The sequence below is a fragment of the Sorex fumeus genome, unplaced genomic scaffold, assembly GCF_029834395.1.
Source record: "Sorex fumeus unplaced genomic scaffold, SorFum_2.1 ptg000008l, whole genome shotgun sequence".
Classification (NCBI taxonomy): Eukaryota; Metazoa; Chordata; class Mammalia; order Eulipotyphla; family Soricidae; genus Sorex; species Sorex fumeus.
The window spans coordinates 21200877-21217373 of NW_026606065.1; the positions used below are offsets into that span (position 1 = coordinate 21200877).

The following is a 16497-nucleotide window of genomic DNA, read 5'->3' on the forward strand; positions in this document are numbered from 1 at the left end:
GTGCGTGCGCGCGCGCGCGGGTGTCTCTTGCGTGTGTGTGTGTGTGTGTCTGGGCGTGTGGTGCTTTGGGGGTCGCGGTCTTCCGCTCCCGGTCGTTGTTCCGCTCAGGCTCGGAAATTGCCGCAGCCCGGAGAGGCGGCACCTTGCAGGCTCTCCCCGGGGGCGCCCGCAGCCCGGCGGGGCAGCGCCCAGGGGAGCCGACGCGCGGGGCCCGGCCGAGCCCCCGCCCTCTCCCGGCACCATGGAAACTGCCTTTCGGCCGCGGGCTCGTCCTCCCGGCTTTCTCCGGTTACCTCCCGAGCAGACGCTCTCAACTTCCCCCGAACCCGCCCGCGGAACGGGGGGCCGGGCTGGGGGACCGCCGCGCCCGCCGACCCGCCCGCGCCCGTGCCGTGCCCGCGCCGCTGCGCCGCGGCCGGACCCGCGCTGCCCGGTGACCACCGCGATGCTCGTAAACAAGCCGGCGGCCCGGGCACCCGGGCACCACCCAGGCGCACCCCCGCCGCGCCGGGCGCGCGCGCCACCCCGAGCCCGGAGCCGCGCGCGCGTGCCGGGGGGCGCGGGCGGGGCGCGGGCGGGGGGGGGGGGCGCAGCCCCCGGGCGCTGAACCGGGCCGTCCCCGCCCCGCCCCGGGCGGCCTCCCGGCAGCGGCGCCCCCGGCGCGCCTCTGGCTAACGGGGGCGGGCGCGCGGCCCCGGCGCGGCGGCGGGGGGCGGGCGCGGCGGGAAACGCGGGCCGCGGAGAAAGGGGGGCGGGGCGGGGCGCGGCCCGCCCCCCCGCGCCGGCCGCCCATTGGCCGCGCGCGCCGTCGGTCGGGGGCGGCGGCGCCAATGCGGGCGCGCGGGGCGGGGCGGCGGCGCGGGGGCTGCGTAACGCCGAGTCACATGTTGTTTTGCTCCTAGTTCAGTCACTCGGTGCGCGATGTGTTACTCACCGCGCGGCGGGCACCGCGGCCAGCCCGGGCCGGCGCCGACCCCGACAGCCCGGGCGCAGCCCGACTCCGCGCGGCGCGGCGCGCCCTAGGCCCGGCCCCGCGCCCGGGACCCCGATCGCGGCGCCGCCCGCCGCGCCCCGGAGGCCGCCGGGCCAGGGGCGCCCCCGGCCCCGCGCGCCTCGGCCGCCGCCGCCGCCGCCGCCGCCGCCCCCAACGCCGCCCGGGCCCGGGGCGCGCGAGCGCGCGCGCGGGGGGGACGCGGGCCCCGGGAGCCGCCCCCGGCGCTCGCCCCGGGCCATGGCGAGCCCGCCGCGGCACGGCGCCCCGGGGCCGGCGGGCGGCGACGGCCCCAACCTCAACAACAACAACAACAACAACAACCACAGCGTGCGCAAGTGCGGCTACCTGCGCAAGCAGCGGCACGGCCACAAGCGCTTCTTCGTGCTGCGCGGGCCCGGCGCGGGCGGCGACGAGGCGGGCGCGGGGCCGCCGCGGCTCGAGTACTACGAGAGCGAGAAGAAGTGGCGGAGCAAGGCGGGCGCGCCGAAGCGGGTCATCGCGCTGGACTGCTGCCTCAACGTCAACAAGCGCGCCGACGCCAAGCACAAGTACCTCATCGCGCTCTACACCAAGGACGAGTACTTCGCCGTGGCGGCCGAGAACGAGCAGGAGCAGGAGGGCTGGTACCGCGCGCTCACCGAGCTGCTGAGCGAGGGCCGCGCGGCCGCCGCGCCCCCCGCCGCCCTGGCCGCGTCCTGCAGCGCCTCGCTGCCCGGCGCGCTGGGCGGCTCGGCCGATGACAGCTACGGGCCCGGGGCGCCCGGCGCGGCCGCCTACCGCGAGGTGTGGCAGGTGACCCTGAAGCCCAAGGGCCTGGGCCAGAGCAAGAACCTGACGGGCGTGTACCGCCTGTGCCTGTCGGCGCGCACCATCGGCTTCGTGAAGCTCAACTGCGAGCAGCCGGCCGTGACGCTGCAGCTCATGAACATCCGGCGCTGCGGCCACTCGGACAGCTTCTTCTTCGTGGAGGTGGGCCGCTCGGCCGTCACGGGCCCCGGCGAGCTGTGGATGCAGGCCGACGACTCGGTGGTGGCGCAGAACATCCACGAGACCATCCTGGAGGCCATGAAGGCGCTCAAGGAGCTCTTCGAGTTCCGGCCGCGCAGCAAGAGCCAGTCGTCGGGCTCGTCGGCCACGCACCCCATCAGCGTCCCCGGCGCGCGCCGCCACCACCACCTGGTCAACCTGCCGCCCAGCCAGACGGGCCTGGTGCGCCGCTCGCGCACCGACAGCCTGGCCGCCACGCCGCCCGCCGCCCCGTGCGGCGCCTGCCGGGTGCGCACGGCCAGCGAGGGCGACGGCGGCGCGGCGGGCGCGGCGGGCGCGGCGGCGGGGCGGCCGGGGTCCGCGGCGGGCAGCCCCCTGAGCCCCGGGCCGGCGCGCGCGCCCCTGAGCCGCTCGCACACGCTGAGCGGCGGCCGCGCGGGCAAGGGGCCGCTGCTGCCCGCAGGGGGCGCGCTGCAGCACAGCCGCTCCATGTCCATGCCCGTGGCCGCGCACTCGCCCCCGGCCGCCACCAGCCCCGGCAGCCTGTCGTCCAGCAGCGGCCACGGCTCGGGCTCCTACCCGCCCGCGCCCGGCGCGCCCCCGCCGCTGCCGCACCCCGCGCACCCCGCCGCGCCGCGCCCCTCCAGCGGCAGCGCCTCCGCCTCGGGGTCCCCCAGCGACCCTGGCTTCATGTCCCTGGACGAGTCCGGCTCCAGCCCCGGCGACCTGCGGGCCTGCGGCAGCCACCGCAGCGACACGCCCGAGTCCGTGGCCGAGACCCCGCCCGCGCGCGACGGCCCCGCCGGGGACCTGTACGGCTACATGACCATGGACCGGCCGCTGAGCCACTGCGGCCGCGCCTACCGCCGCGTGTCCGGCGACTCCCCGGACCCCGAGCGCGGCCTGCGCAAGAGGACCTACTCGCTGACCACCCCCGCGCGCCAGCGTCCCGCGCCGCAGCCCTCCTCCGCCTCCCTGGACGAGTACACGCTGATGCGGGCCACCTTCGCGGGCAGCGCCGGCCGCCTCTGCCCCTCCTGCCCCGCGTCCTCGCCCCAGGTGGCCTACCGCCCCTACCCCGAGGACTACGGCGACATCGAGATCGCCTCGCGCCGCGGCTCCAGCGGCCACCTGGGCCCCGACGACGGCTACGTGCCCATGACGCCTGGCGCGGCGCTGCGGGCGCCCGCGGCGGGCCGGGCCGACGAGTACATGCCCATGAGCCCCACCAGCGTGTCGGCCCCGCAGCAGATCGTGCAGCCCCGCGGGGCCGCCGCGCCGGGGCCCGCGCCCGTCCCCACGCTGGCCGCCCTGGGCAGGGCCTTCCCGCCGGCCAGCTCCCCCGAGGACAGCGGCTACGTGCGCATGTGGTGCGGCTCCCGGATGTCCATGGAGCCCCCCGACTCCAAGCTGCTGTCCAGCGGCGACTACCTCAACATGTCCCCCAGCGACGCGGGCCCCGCGGGGACCCCGCCCGACTTCTTCTCGGCCGCCGGGTACGGCCACGGCCACGGCCACGGCCACGGTGGCGGGGACACCTGCTACAGCTCCCTGCCGCGTGCCTATAAGGCCGCGCACCCCTGCGCCGCCGACCAGGACCACTACGTGCTCATGAGCTCGCCCGTGGGCCGCATCCTGGAGGAGGAGCGGCCCGAGCCCCCAGCCGGTCCCGCGGGCGCGCCCCCGCACGCTGCTGCCCCATCCCCCGCGCGCCCCTTGACCAGCGTGCGCCCCGAGGGCCTCGCCACCCCGCGTGGCCGCGCCGTGCGCCCCACTCGCCTGTCCCTGGACGGCCTCCAGACCCTGCCGTGCATGCACGAGACCCCGCTGCCCCCCGAGCCCCAGAGCCCCGGCGAGTACATCAACATTGATTTCGGGGAGGCGGGCGCGCGCCCCTCGCCGCCTGCGCCGTCGCTCCTGGCCTCGGCCGCCTCGTCCTGCTCGCTGCTCTCGGCCAGCAGCCCTGCGTCGTCACTCGGCTCGGGCACGCCTGGCACCAGCAGCGACAGCCGCCAGCGCTCGCCGCTGTCCGACTACATGAACCTGGACTTCAGCTCGCCCAGGTCGCCCCGGCCCGGCCCCGCGGGCTCCCCGGACGCCTCGTCCCCGTGCCCGCCGCTGCCCCCGCGCCCGGCCGCGCCCTCGGCGGCCCTGCAGCGCGCGGCCCCCGCCGCCGCCCTCACCCGGGGAGCTGTACCGTTTGCCCGCGCCGGCCGAGGCCCAGCCCGGGGACCACTGCGACTACACCGAGATGGCCTTCGGCGTGGCCGCCACGCCGCCGCAGCCCATCGCGGCTCCTCCCAAGCCCGAGGGCGCGCGCGCGGGCAGCCCCACGTCGGGCGTGAAGCGGCGCAGCCTCATGGAGCAGGTGTCCGGCCTGGAGGCCTTCCTGCAGGGCAGCCAGCCCGCCGACCCGCACCGCGGCGCCAAGGTCATCCGCGCCGACCCTCAGGGCGGCCGGCGGCGCCACAGCTCCGAGACCTTCTCGTCCACCACCACCGTCACGCCCGTGTCCCCATCCTTCGCGCACGCGCCCAAGCGCCACAACTCGGCCTCGGTGGAGAACGTGTCGCTCCGGAAGAGCGGCGAGGGCGGCCCCGGCGCGGGCCACGAGCCCCCCGCGTCCCCGCGCCACCTGCAGCCGCCGCTGGCCACGCGGCCCTGGACGGCGGGTCCCGCGGGGTCCCTGGTGGGCTGCCCCGGCGGCAACGGCGCGCCCATGCGGCGTGAGACCTCGGCCGGCTTCCAGAACGGGCTCAACTACATCGCCATCGACGTGCGCGACCAGCTGCCCCCGGAGAAGGGCGCCTGGGGCCGGACCCGCAGCCTCGGGGGGCTCATCGGCGCCGTGGGGGGCCCCGGGCCGGGCGCCCTGCCCGCCCCCAACACCTACGCCAGCATCGACTTCCTGTCGCATCACCTGAAGGAGGCGGCGGTGGTGAAAGGTGAGGCTGGGGAGCACGGTTGGGCTGGGGGGTCTCTCTCGGGCTCCACGGCGCCCTTCTTACAACCCTCCTCTCCCCCCAGACCACACTGCTGCCCAGTTCAGCCCCCCCAACACTCAGCGCCAGGTGGGGGGCACTGTGCTCCTCCCCGCTGTGTTTACACAGCTCCCAGCTGTGGGGTCAGAGGAATAAGGGGGAGCCTGAGGGCCCTGGGTGGGCTGCGGGAACCAGGCAGGACCTTCCTTTGCTCCTCAGGCAGCGGACCCCCAAACCAGCCACACCTGGATGCCCCCTGGATGGGCTCAGCCTCACCCAGGGGTTCTGGGGCTTCTGTGGTGGGCGTGGCCAGAGACGGCCCCAGCCCACGGGGATGCTGGGAGGCGGGTGTGTGCATCCTCCTCTGCAGCCCTTGGTGACTCTCACCTGAGAAGGGCCTATGTGGCGGGCAGGCAAGTTTCCCCGGGTGGGGGGGGGGGGTGTAGTTTCGGGGAGTTTCTGCTTCTCTGCTCCTGTGGACTGTGGGCTATCAGGTAGGGGGCTTCTGGGAGCTGGCCTGAGGGCCTGGGTCCTCCGGGGAGGGGTGAGGTCCAGCCTGTGTGCCCACGAGGCCACTCCTAGGAGGGAAGAGCGTGCAGCCCGCCAGTCCATGCGGTGTGCTCTTTTAATTAAAAACAGAATAAAGATGGCACAGCCTCTCGGAGGCCTGGCACCATGCGGCCGCGGCTGATTGAATCCGTGGATGTTACCCGAGGTGGGCCCTCGGCAAGGGGCACTCAGGTCGGGTTCAGCGGCCCCGAGTCGGCAGGGAAAGCTGGGGAGCTGGGGCGTGGCGGAGCCCATGGGAAACGGTGCCCGTGTTTGCCCCGTTGGGGGACACCACAGTAGGAGCGCGAAAGGGGCTCTTGCTGTGCCCTACTGGCCCAGAAACCAGCCCCAGCGCCAGGTGTGCCCTTCCTGCCCTGTTGTGTGTGTGTGTATGTGTGTGTGTGTGTGTGTGTGTGTGTGTGTCTGGGTGGGAGGGGGCCGCCCAGTGGGCCTGAGGAGAGCCACAGTGGTCTCCCGCTGTCCCAGGGCCTGTGCAGTGGGTCAGCCCGACAGAATAGCAGTTCTTGGTGCTGAGGGCATGGGCAGAGGCCAGCAGCCTTTGGGGCCCCTCGGGGGCTGGATAGCCAGGGCCTTTCCAGGAGGCAGAGGGCAGCGCCCAGCCCAGCTTTGCTTCGCCCGGCTGTGGTGCTGTGTCATTCCCGGGAGTGTGTGTTGTGTCGTGGGGGGGTGGAGGCAGAGAGGGGCCCTGCAGACCCCCCAGTGAGCACTTGTGTGCTACAGCTCCGTCCTGCCCAGGCTGAGGTTGGCACTGCAGGAAGAGTGATGGGCGGGAACCGACGAGGGGGAGGAGTCGGGGCAGGCTGTGCTCACACCTGCACAGCTCCTGTGCGGGGCCAGAGCCCGCCTGGGTACCGCTTGCTGTTGGCATCGGCGGTGGGTGACAAAGCCAGAGGTTGTGACGTGTGGGGCAGTGGTGGGCGGTGGGGGTGGGGATGAACAGTCCGAGTGGACAGTTCTTGTTGCTCAGCGGGTCTGTGAGGCCACCCGGAGGGCCAGGTGTGCGGTCACCTGCCAAGCTGGGCCCGAGCGGCCTACAGCTGCGTCTTGACAGGAACTTCATTGTGTGGTCGGCTGGCGTGGGCTATCTCGGCGCTGCCTCTTGGTGGGAATTTTATTCTAAAATTGGCTTTTCTGTGTGGACAGGGCCGATTAGATAAGCCGCCACCTAGAGCGTGTGCCGCGACTTTGTTTGATAAAGGCCCTTTATTCCTCTCCCTGGTCAGAGGCCGCGTCCATGTTTGCAGAGGACAGTCCGGCTGCCCTCTGTGGGGACTGTCACCCAGGGCTGGGGAGCGCAGACGGTGAATATTTTTAGCACGGCAGTGAGGTTGGTTGCTTGACAAACCACAGGCTTCATTTTTTTTTTTCTTTCTGCCTTGTGAGCTTTCCTGCCAATGACAGCTCTTGTCTCAGTGAGATAACAAGAGGCCTGCTTGGACCCATTCCCTGGGCACAGACCGGGTGTTCCGGAAGTGTGCAGGCCTGGTAACACACACATACATGCACACGCATAAGCTGCATGCTGCGTGCATGTACACATGCACCGCATACATGTGCACACATGTGCAGACACATGTGCGCACACACACACCCATAGACTTGCTGCACACGTGTGCACACACTACACAGATGCACGCACATACACACTGCATACGTGTGCACACTGCACACGTGCACACACTGCATATATATGCACACTGCACACATGCACATATACACTGCAAACATGTGCACACACTGCACAGATGTGGACACTCACTACACACAGGCTCTTGCACAGCTTTCTGAGTGTAGGTGCCATGCCTGCTCTCTTTCCTGACGAGCCCCCAGCGGGCAGCCCTGGGATAGGGACACGGCGGAGGGGCAGTGGGCCCTGGCCAGTGGCAGGTTTCCAGTTGCTGATCCCAGTTACTCAGGGCTGGATGGTGGGCGAGCCCCGAGCCCCTCACTCTCAGCCTGGCACACAGCGCAGGGAGCTGGGCAGGACCCCGGGCACAGCGCTGCAGGAAGGACGGCCCTGCCTCTGGGTCTAAGGGACGCTGGCAGGTGGGCACTGACTCAGACCCCGACACCTGGCAGCCATCCCGGCCTGGGGGATGCAGCCCTGCAGGAGGGTCCAGCAGCCCCCAGGGCAGCCGGGGACCTGGCCTATCTGACCAGCCCCTCAGCCCCTTGTGGACACGACAGAAAAAGCCCCACGCGAGGAAGTTTAGTTCTCGGCATGGCTGGCGCGGGGCACCCTGGCGGGCCCGGCATAATGGACCTTCTGTTCCGACAGCCCGGCGCCCCTCTGGAAGCCCGGTTCCGGAGCCGGTTCCCGCCGCTATCAGATCTGGCACCGGGAGAGGGGCTTCGCGTCCTGGCTGCGGGGGAGGCTGGCTGCGTGTTCCGGGGTCAGCGGGGCTGGCGACCGCCGTGTTCTCTGGGTTGGTTCTGATAAGCCGTGGTGTGCACTGTGTTCCAGCTGCTGATGGCTGCGCTGGTTGGTGAGACTCGGGGGCCCTTGGGGACGGTGTCTGTGGGACGCTGGCCGGGGGCACAGCACACAGAGCATGGGCGGACAGGTGAGTGGCAGATGGTTCAAGCAGGGGCTGAGGCCCGGGTTTCTGCAGGCCCGAGCTGGGCAGGAACTGGGCACTGGACGGTCGGGTCCCTGGGGGCTGTGGTGACAAAAGGTGGTGCTGGCCGGCCCTTACAGCATATGGAAGGTCCGTGCCTGCGGACGCACAAGCAAGTGGCCAGCCTGGAGGCGCTCGCTTCTTCCCACTGGGCGAGGGACACTGCCCAGGAGAGTCACTGAGTGTGGGCTGCCGTAGAATGTGCTGGAAGGGCAGGCGGGCTCACTGCCACCTGCAGACTGTCGCGGGCGGACTGCCTCAGAGCCTCAGGTGAACGAGCGACCGCTTTGTGCTTGCTGGACGTCTTGATTCTGAGGCGTATCAGGTTTCCCGCGCTGCAGGGTGACGTGGCTGACGTCGTCGGAGGAAGCGTCGGAGGAAGCGGAGTTGCTGGAGCTTTGTCCAGTTTAGTTCAATTGCTCAGTTGCTTGGTGCACTCAGCACTCAGGTGTGGGGGTTGCGGGCTCCTGCCGGTTGGCGGGAAACGCCCCGGTGAGACCTGCATCTGCCTCCTCGGCCTCCCTGCTCAGCCTGACCCGAGTCTTGCGGCCACTTTCTTTGTGCATTTAGAAGTGCTGAGATAGTCTTTTTTTTTTTTTTTTAACATCTAAATTCTAAGCAGACTCCCAGTTCCAAACCTGGAGGAGCGGAGCGATGTGGATTTTGGGGGAGACGCCGTGTTCTGACGGGTGTCAGGAGATAATTGTAGCCCTTGTCGCCTCGCAGCTTGGGATCTGTTTAGAATTCAGGACAGGCTGGAGGGTGGGCCAGAGACTCAGCACAGGCTGTGCGTGCTGGAGGCCCGTCGCTCCCAGCCCCATGTCCCCAGACCACCTCCAGGTGGGACCCCCTAGGAGGAGGGGGGGGGGAGAGAGGGGCAGAGGAGAGGGGGAGGATGGGAAGGAGAGAGGAATACAGAGAGGGAGAGGGAGGACGGATGGGAGGGGGCCCCGTGGGGTGGTGGGAAGAAGCTCAGAGAGAGGCCCGAGGGTCTCAGGAAGCCCCGCCCGTGTGCCTGCAGGAGTGGTGTTGGGGGTCAGGGTCCCCTGCGCCCACTGCCCAGCCTTGCAGCTCCCGGGGGACCAGGTCCAGGTCCGGCAGGCTGCCCTGCCAGTGCTGATGTGCTGACCAACTCTGCTCCTGCCGCCTGCTCTCCCTGTCTGCGCCCTGAGTGACCCCAGCGTCCCTTTAGCAGAGCAGATGTGGGGAACAAGCCCCCGGGCTCTCTCACCCGGTTGACTGGGGTGCGGCCCGCCAGGGCCTGCTGAGCCGCTGGGAAGGTTCTGGGTAAGCTCCGGGCCCCTTCCCTGTGGCCCTCTGGGCCTGGACAGATGCTGAGTCTCCCGTGGACAGGCCGCTGTGTTGTGGGGGCCCCAGTGGGCACGTCCCCTGCTCGTGGTCTCAGCCTTCACGGTGGGCTGCGGAGGGCGCTCCGAGGCTGGCAGGAGGTAGGCAGGCCCAGGCGCGGACAGCTGCTAGAGTGGGCACTCAGCCCCCGCGTCCCCTGACCTGTCCCCCGGCTGCCACGGCGGCACCCTGGCAAGCCCTGTGCTTGCCCCTCAGTTCGCAGGAAAGGGCCAGCGACCGTTTTTCCTGGAACCCGCCCTCTGTTATCACGCCCCACCTTGCCTTTTTTTTTTTTTAATATATTCTGAGTATTGCTTTAGGTTGAGTAAGCAGCTGTAGCGCTACTGTGTTTGCTTATGGGTTTTTTTTTTTGGTTTTTTGCTTTTTGGGGTCCCATCTGGCAATACTCAGGGCTGACTCCTGGCTCTGCACTCAGGAATCACTCCTGGCGGTGCTCAGGGGACCATATGGGATGCTAGGAATCAAACCGGCGTCGGCCGCATGCAAGGCAAACGCCCTACCCGCTGTGCTATTGCTCCAGCCCCTACCGTGTTTGCTTATGGAGTGTCTCAGCACTGAGCGTTTGTTTCCTGCTGCTGCTCTGTGGCTGGGGTGGGGCTCCCTGGAGGGGAGGGTCCTGACTTGGGGGTCGTGGGCACTACTGGATGTGGGGACTGTGGTCCTAGGTGTGTGGGGGTTCTTGTGTCTGTAGTGCCCCTCGCGGGAGCGGCTGCAGTCACTGGACGGGACCCCATCCACGCGTGCTCACAGCGACCCCTGCTCTACTTCGCACCAGCCTGAGCTCGGGGAGCCCTTGGGAAACTGGACACCTTGGGGCCACATGAACTGGCCGGGCTCTACATGGACAGTGCGTGACTTGGCATGGGCTCTACTATGCGGAATGTCCCGGACTGTACGTGGATCCCATGTACACTGTATAAGCACTGACACGGAATCCACAGGAGCCGTACATGGATGTGCGTGGGATCCTGCATGAACGCCCAAGGATTCTGCACAGACACTGCGTGAGGCTTGGATTGTACACAGACTCGACATGGGCAGGGCGTGAGGCTTGGATTCTACATGGACTCTACATGACTACATGGGGCTGTACATGGACTCTGCATTGATTGTACATGGACTGTGCATGGATTCTACATGAGCTATGTGTGAACTGTCCAAGGACAGTACATGGGCTCTGTGACTCCACGTGACCATTCCATGGAGGATCTGTGGATTAAAGGTGACTTCTCCATGGGACTGTGTATGTGTGTGAGACTACCTGGATTGTACATGAACTCTGAAACTTCACGATCCACATGCGGTTGTGCAGGAATACTTCATACACCCACATGGGACCGTCTGCATGACTATACCTGGGCTCCACGTGAACAGTGCAGGATCTCCATGAAGCATGTAGGGCCTTTACCTATACTCTCCATGGGCTGCACATGGACTCTCTATGGCTCTTTGTGACTCCCATGACTCTCCATGACATTCTATGACTCCCCGTGACTCTCCATGACTCTCCATGACTCCCCATGATTCCCTGTGACTCTCTGTGACTCTCCGTGACTCTCCATGACTCCCATGACTCCATTACTCTCCATGACATTCTATGACTCCCCGTGACTCTCCATGACTCTCCGTGAGTCCCTGTGACTCTCCGCGGCTCTCCGTGACTCCCATGACTCTCCGTGACTCTCCATGACATTCTGTGACTCCCCGTGACCCCCGTGACTCCGTGGCTCCCCGTGACTCTCCGTGACGTGAGACTGAGCATCTTTCCCCCCAGACCTACTGCCCCTGGGAGCTGAGCCCGGCTACCCGGTTCTTGGGCCGCATTATCGAGTTGACTTTCCCAATGCTTGTCCCCCTACCTCTGCCGGAGGGACATGCGCTTAGTGTTGGCTGGGGGTGGGGGACCCTGGGGCATCCCTGCGTCTTAGCAGGTCTGGATGAACAGGGCTGGCTTCTGGGCAGGTCGGGCAAGCGAGTTTGGATGGACGCTCAGCCCTAGGTTCCAGCCCGGCCTCCTTTCCTCCTGTGGGGGCCGGCACTGACCCCTGGGGCGTGGTGGCCAATGGCCCGGAACCTGGCTCTGTGTGCCCCCAGGACTAGGGGGAGCTCTTATAGGTGGGGTGCCACCTGGGACACTTCTGCCACGCTGTCCCGCCGTCCCATGCTGTGGCCGAAGCTGGCAGCCCCTCTGCCGGGGGGAGGCTGTGTGGGGGACGGGGCTAGACGCTGGCCTCACCCGTGGCTGGGTCTGCGTGAGCATCTCCATGGCAGGGCCCGAGTCTGGGGTCTGGGAGGTGGCTGGGTCAGCCCCGCTCTGTGGATTGCAGGCCAGAAACCAGCCTCGGGGTCACGGTGTGGCATTTGGTTTGTTTTGATTTTGGGGCTCAGGGCTTGCTCCTGGCTTCGAACACAGGGATCACTCCTCGTGGGTTCAGGGGACCACCTGGGGTCTCAGGGATCGAATCTGGGTCAGCCTTGTGCAAGGCAAATGCCCTCTCTGCTGGACGACCGCTTTGGCCCCGACCGTGCTGGACTTTGAGGAAACTCTGTCCCAGGGGTCAGCTTCGTGGGCCCCCAGGTGTGGGCACCACGCTGGCTCGTGTGCTGGGGCAGGTGGGCATGAGACGGGGGGGGTCTCTGTCTTAGCTGGGACGCTACTGCGCTCCCATTCCCAGGGGCAGTAGCTGTGGCTGGTCTTCCAGACAGAGGGGTTTTGTGGCCCCTGGGTCACAGCTCGCCTGGTCAGCTTCTGGTGGGGGCACGGTGAGACCCTCCAGGAAGGCAGCCTGGGACCAACAGCCTGCTGGGGGCGAGGGACACGCAGACCCTTAAGGGAGCTTGGGGTGTGCCCTGGGTTGTGCTGGGTGCAGATGTGCTCCAGCTGTTAGGGACACGGTCCAGGAACTTGGGCGCTACAGCCTAGAAGGGGGCCCTGGGGCCCATGGGGGTCCTAGAGCCCAAGAATTTGGGGTGGGGCTGGACTCCAGCAGCCCCCCCCCGTGGGCTGGTCCCCCCAGTCCCTGCCCACGCTCTGCCTCTGGGGATGCCCCAGGGTGCCCGGGAGGAAGGGCTGAGTGGGCGCCCGGGAGAGTTGTGGCTTTTCCACCCACACTGACCGTTCCCGCTTCTCTTCCAGAGTGATGGTGGCCAGAGCCAACGGCAGCCCAGCGCGGACCCCCCACCAAGCTGCTCACGTCTCCCGGGGGTTCGTGCCTCAGCCCCTCCGCAGCCCTCGGACACGCACCCCTGCGGACTCTTGGCTTTTGTTTCTGCAGCACGCGAGCCTGGCCGCCCTGCTCCTGGGCAGAGCTGCGTGTTCTCAGAGGGGGCTCCCCTGGCCCCCGACTTCCTGTTGGCAAAGCCCAGCTGGGCCCTCTTGGGCGACGAGGTGGGCCAGCCCCGGGGGTGTCCTTCGAAGATTGCCACAATCCTACCTCAGTTGGCAGGGGAGCTCCGGGGTGGTCCAGAGCCATGGACCGCGGGCTGTGAGCCCGGCCCAGCCTGGCGCCTGGCTGAGCACTTGGGTATCAGCTTGGCCTCTGAGCTCCCGTGACCGAATCCTTCGAGACTTGGAAACCGTCGTCTGTCCAGGCCGTGGGGACAGGGCGGGCAGTCGGGAGTGTGCTTCTGCGTGACCTTCAGCCGACAGGCCGACTCTCCATGACCTTCGTGTAGGTACTTCACATCACAGAAGACTCATCCTCGTGGCGGGCTCAGACGCCGTGCCTGCCTTCCCCATCGGCTTGCGTCTCTGGAACCAAAACTTCACAGCAGCGGGTCCAGCAGGGCAGTGGCCCCTGGCCCAGCAGGCCCAGGAGGGTCAGGTGTGGGCACTCCCAGATGGACGCCCGCTGGCCTGCCAGGAATGGGCCGAGCATGGATGCGGCGGCCTGTGTCAGCAGTGGCCAGATGGAATCTCCGTCTTGCATGGTCACGATCCATGTCCAGGGGCCCGCTGACAGCGGCCAGGAACTGTACTTCCTCTGGGCCTGGCCGAGGACCGACCCCCGGGCGGTGGGGCCGGCACCAGGAATCCACTGGAGATGTGATGGGTGGTTGGGTTGGGGGGGTGGGGAGAATATATAAATATATAGATCTATAACATATAGAATAATGCATTAATACAAATGAGGCTTTTTTGTTTTTTTTAGAGGAAGACCAAAAAGTTTGATGTCTTAAAACTGTTTCGTGGCCATGCGAGCGTCTTCTTGCCAGGATGCGCTGTGCAGATGACGCTTGTAGAGCAAGACAGAGTTGAATGTAGAGCAGGGGGCACGTGGGGCATTCCCGGGAGCCCAGCGGATCTGTGCGGGGACGGGTGCGGCCGGTCCACTGGCCCGGGGACGCTGCGCCCCCCCGCGTGGCGTGGAATGGCCCCGCCCCAACTCGGGAGTGTGGGATCCTGACCGGGTGGCCCGGGCCGTGGTGGGGCCTTTCCGCCCCTCGGAGCAAGAGCAAGAGACTGATACGGAAGTGACTTCCTCTACCCTGTACATTTCAAAAGAAGAAAAAAAAAGGCATATGCAATATTTACCTTTTTAATTTAGTTTACAGAATGGAACCAAAATGTATAAATGTTATGTTTGCTAAACCTTGACACTGTATATTATTAAGTCTTTGTACAGTTTGCCTGACCTCCCTCCCTCTCCCCCACCAAAATCTAAACTATTTTTTGCTACCGACGGTCAGCCGTCATGCGACAGTGTTTCCTTGGTGCACGTTTGGTTTCTCCCCACCACATGGACTCCGGGCAGGAGCCTGTGCCGTGCCCCGGCCCTGTGCGTCAGCCGCGCACGCCGAGTGCCGTGTCTGTGGCCCGCTGCCGGGCGCCCGGAATAGCCATATGCAATAAATAAAGAGGTTATTTATGAGATGGCCTGGCCTCCTTCCCGTGTGCCCTGCCCGGGGAGGGGGGTCTCCCGGGCACTCACTGGGGCCCGTGGATGCTGCTGGGAGCGACCCCCCCACCCCCCGCCCCAAGAAGCTGTTACTGCCGCTTGTACGAAGCCAGGGTTTGGCTACGGGGGCTCCTGCCCACAGCCACATTGGCGCTGGCAGCCGAAGTCATCCCTGAATCCCGACATGTTTCAGGTGAAAGCGTGAAATGAGGAAGAAGATTCTGCACAGCAGAAAGCGTTGGTGTTTGCTGGGTGCTGAGCTGGGTGCTGAGCTGTGCTGAGCCGAGTGCTGAGTGCTGTGCTGGGTGCTGAGCTGGGTGCTGACCTGTGCTGAGCTGGGTGCTATGCTGAATGCTGAGCTGTGCTGGGTGCTGGACGAGTGATGTGCCGGGTGCTGTGCTGAGCTGGGTGCTGTGTTGGGTGCTGAACTGTGCTGAGTGCTGATTTGGGTGCTGAGCTGAATGCTGAGCTGAGTGATGTTCTGGGTGCTGTGCTGAGCTAGACGCTATGCTGAGTGTTGAGCTGTGCTGGGTGCTGTGCTGGGTACTGAGATCTGCTGAGCTGGGTGCTGTGCTGAGTGCTGAGCTGGGTTCTGCGCTGGATGTGAGCTGGGCTCTGCTAAGCTGGGTGCTGAGCTGGGTGCTGATCTGGGTTTTGAGTTGGGTGCTATGCTGAGTGCTGAACTGAGCTGGGTGCAGATCTGTACTGAGCTGGGTTCTGTGCTGGGTGCTGTGCTGAGTGCCGAGCTGAGCTGGGTGCTGAGCTGTACTGAGCTGGGTGCTGAGCTGGGTGCTGAGCTGTGCTGTGCTTGGTTGCATTGGGGCTGTGTGGGAGCTGTGTAGTTACGCAGGGTTCTGTGTTGGTGTGCTAGGTGCTCTGGGGGTGGGCCTGAGTGCTGAGCTATGTTGGGTGCTGTGCTGAGTCCTTGTGGGAGCTGTATGGGTACTGTGCTGGGTGCTCTCAGGTGCTGAGCTATGCTGAGTCCTGTACTGAGTATGGGTACTCTGTTGAGTGACGTGTGGGTGCTGTGGGTGCCGAATGCTTGGGGCAGCTGTCACTGAGGCACGGTGGCGGGGGAACTGGGACTCTGTAGCCCCTGGTGCGGGGGGTGCCTGCTGCACCAGCCAGGCTGCGCCGTCCTGGGTGGGCTGGGGTCTGGGGCGGGTGGCAGCTGGTGTGGGGGTGCAGAGTCCCCTGTCTCATAGGGAGCACTGCTTCGAGCCCAGGAGGGCCAGCCGGTGAGGGTCCGAGGTCAGTGTGGAGTGACCCCCAACCCCCGAGCACGGGGGCCAGGTCTGCCCAGATGGACGCCCCCTCCCCGCCTGGACCCTGCGGCCCCCAGCTTCTTCTTGCCTGTCTCCCAGCCCCCCACCTGCCAGCTCCCCCCACACCCCCCCTGCAAAATCTCCGCTCTTGCCCAGTAGTGAGCACCACTCAGAGAGTCCACGGCCTGCCCTCTGGATGGTGGCTGGAGCCAGGGGCCAGGAGCCTCAGCTCAGCACCCGAAGCCCCAGATCTTCCTGCATCTTAGGCCCGAGTCCCCTTCAGCCGTCCGCCCGCACTCCTGGTGTGAGCAAAACACTTTAATTAATATGGAAACAGCAGCTGTGGGGAGGAAGGGAGATTAATCTCCTGCCATGGCTGGGCTACTGCTGGGGCAGCAGCGGCGGCAGCCGGCAGCCGCAGTGCCCGTTCCTTGCTCCCCACCGGCTGGGCCCTCTTGGCCAGCAACCTGAGGTGCCCCGTGGGCACTGGCCTGCACTCCCAGGTGTGGCCCTGCCCTGCAGCTCGAGGGCTGCCCACCCTGTCCTTGCCACTGTGTGCTGCGCTCTGCGAGCCGGCCTTGGCACCTGAAGGATGAGTCCATTTAGAGTGGCCACGCGCGTGCATGTCCCCGAGAGTGCCCACATGTGTGCTGGTCATGCACGGGCATGTGTGTGCTTAGAGGACTGAACATATATTCATGTGTGTATGTACGTGTTCACACACGCACCTGTTCATGCCTCAGCCTGCACACATATCTGTGGGTGCACACGTGTGTCCATGTGCTGTTCCTGTCATTGGATGCCGCCCGGGTCTGG

General features: G+C 66.7%; 1 protein-coding gene across 1 annotated transcript; it reads left to right on the forward strand.

Annotated features, from left to right (window-relative positions):
- The first annotated feature begins 1171 nt into the window (after positions 1–1171).
- Positions 1172–14391, forward strand: IRS2 (insulin receptor substrate 2). Its single transcript, XM_056109687.1, is given in 3 exon segments — positions 1172–4138; positions 4140–4926; positions 12655–14391. Coding segments are annotated over 3 exon segments (3699 nt in total). The 5' UTR covers positions 1172–1231; the 3' UTR covers positions 12660–14391.
- The last annotated feature ends 2106 nt before the right edge of the window (positions 14392–16497 follow it).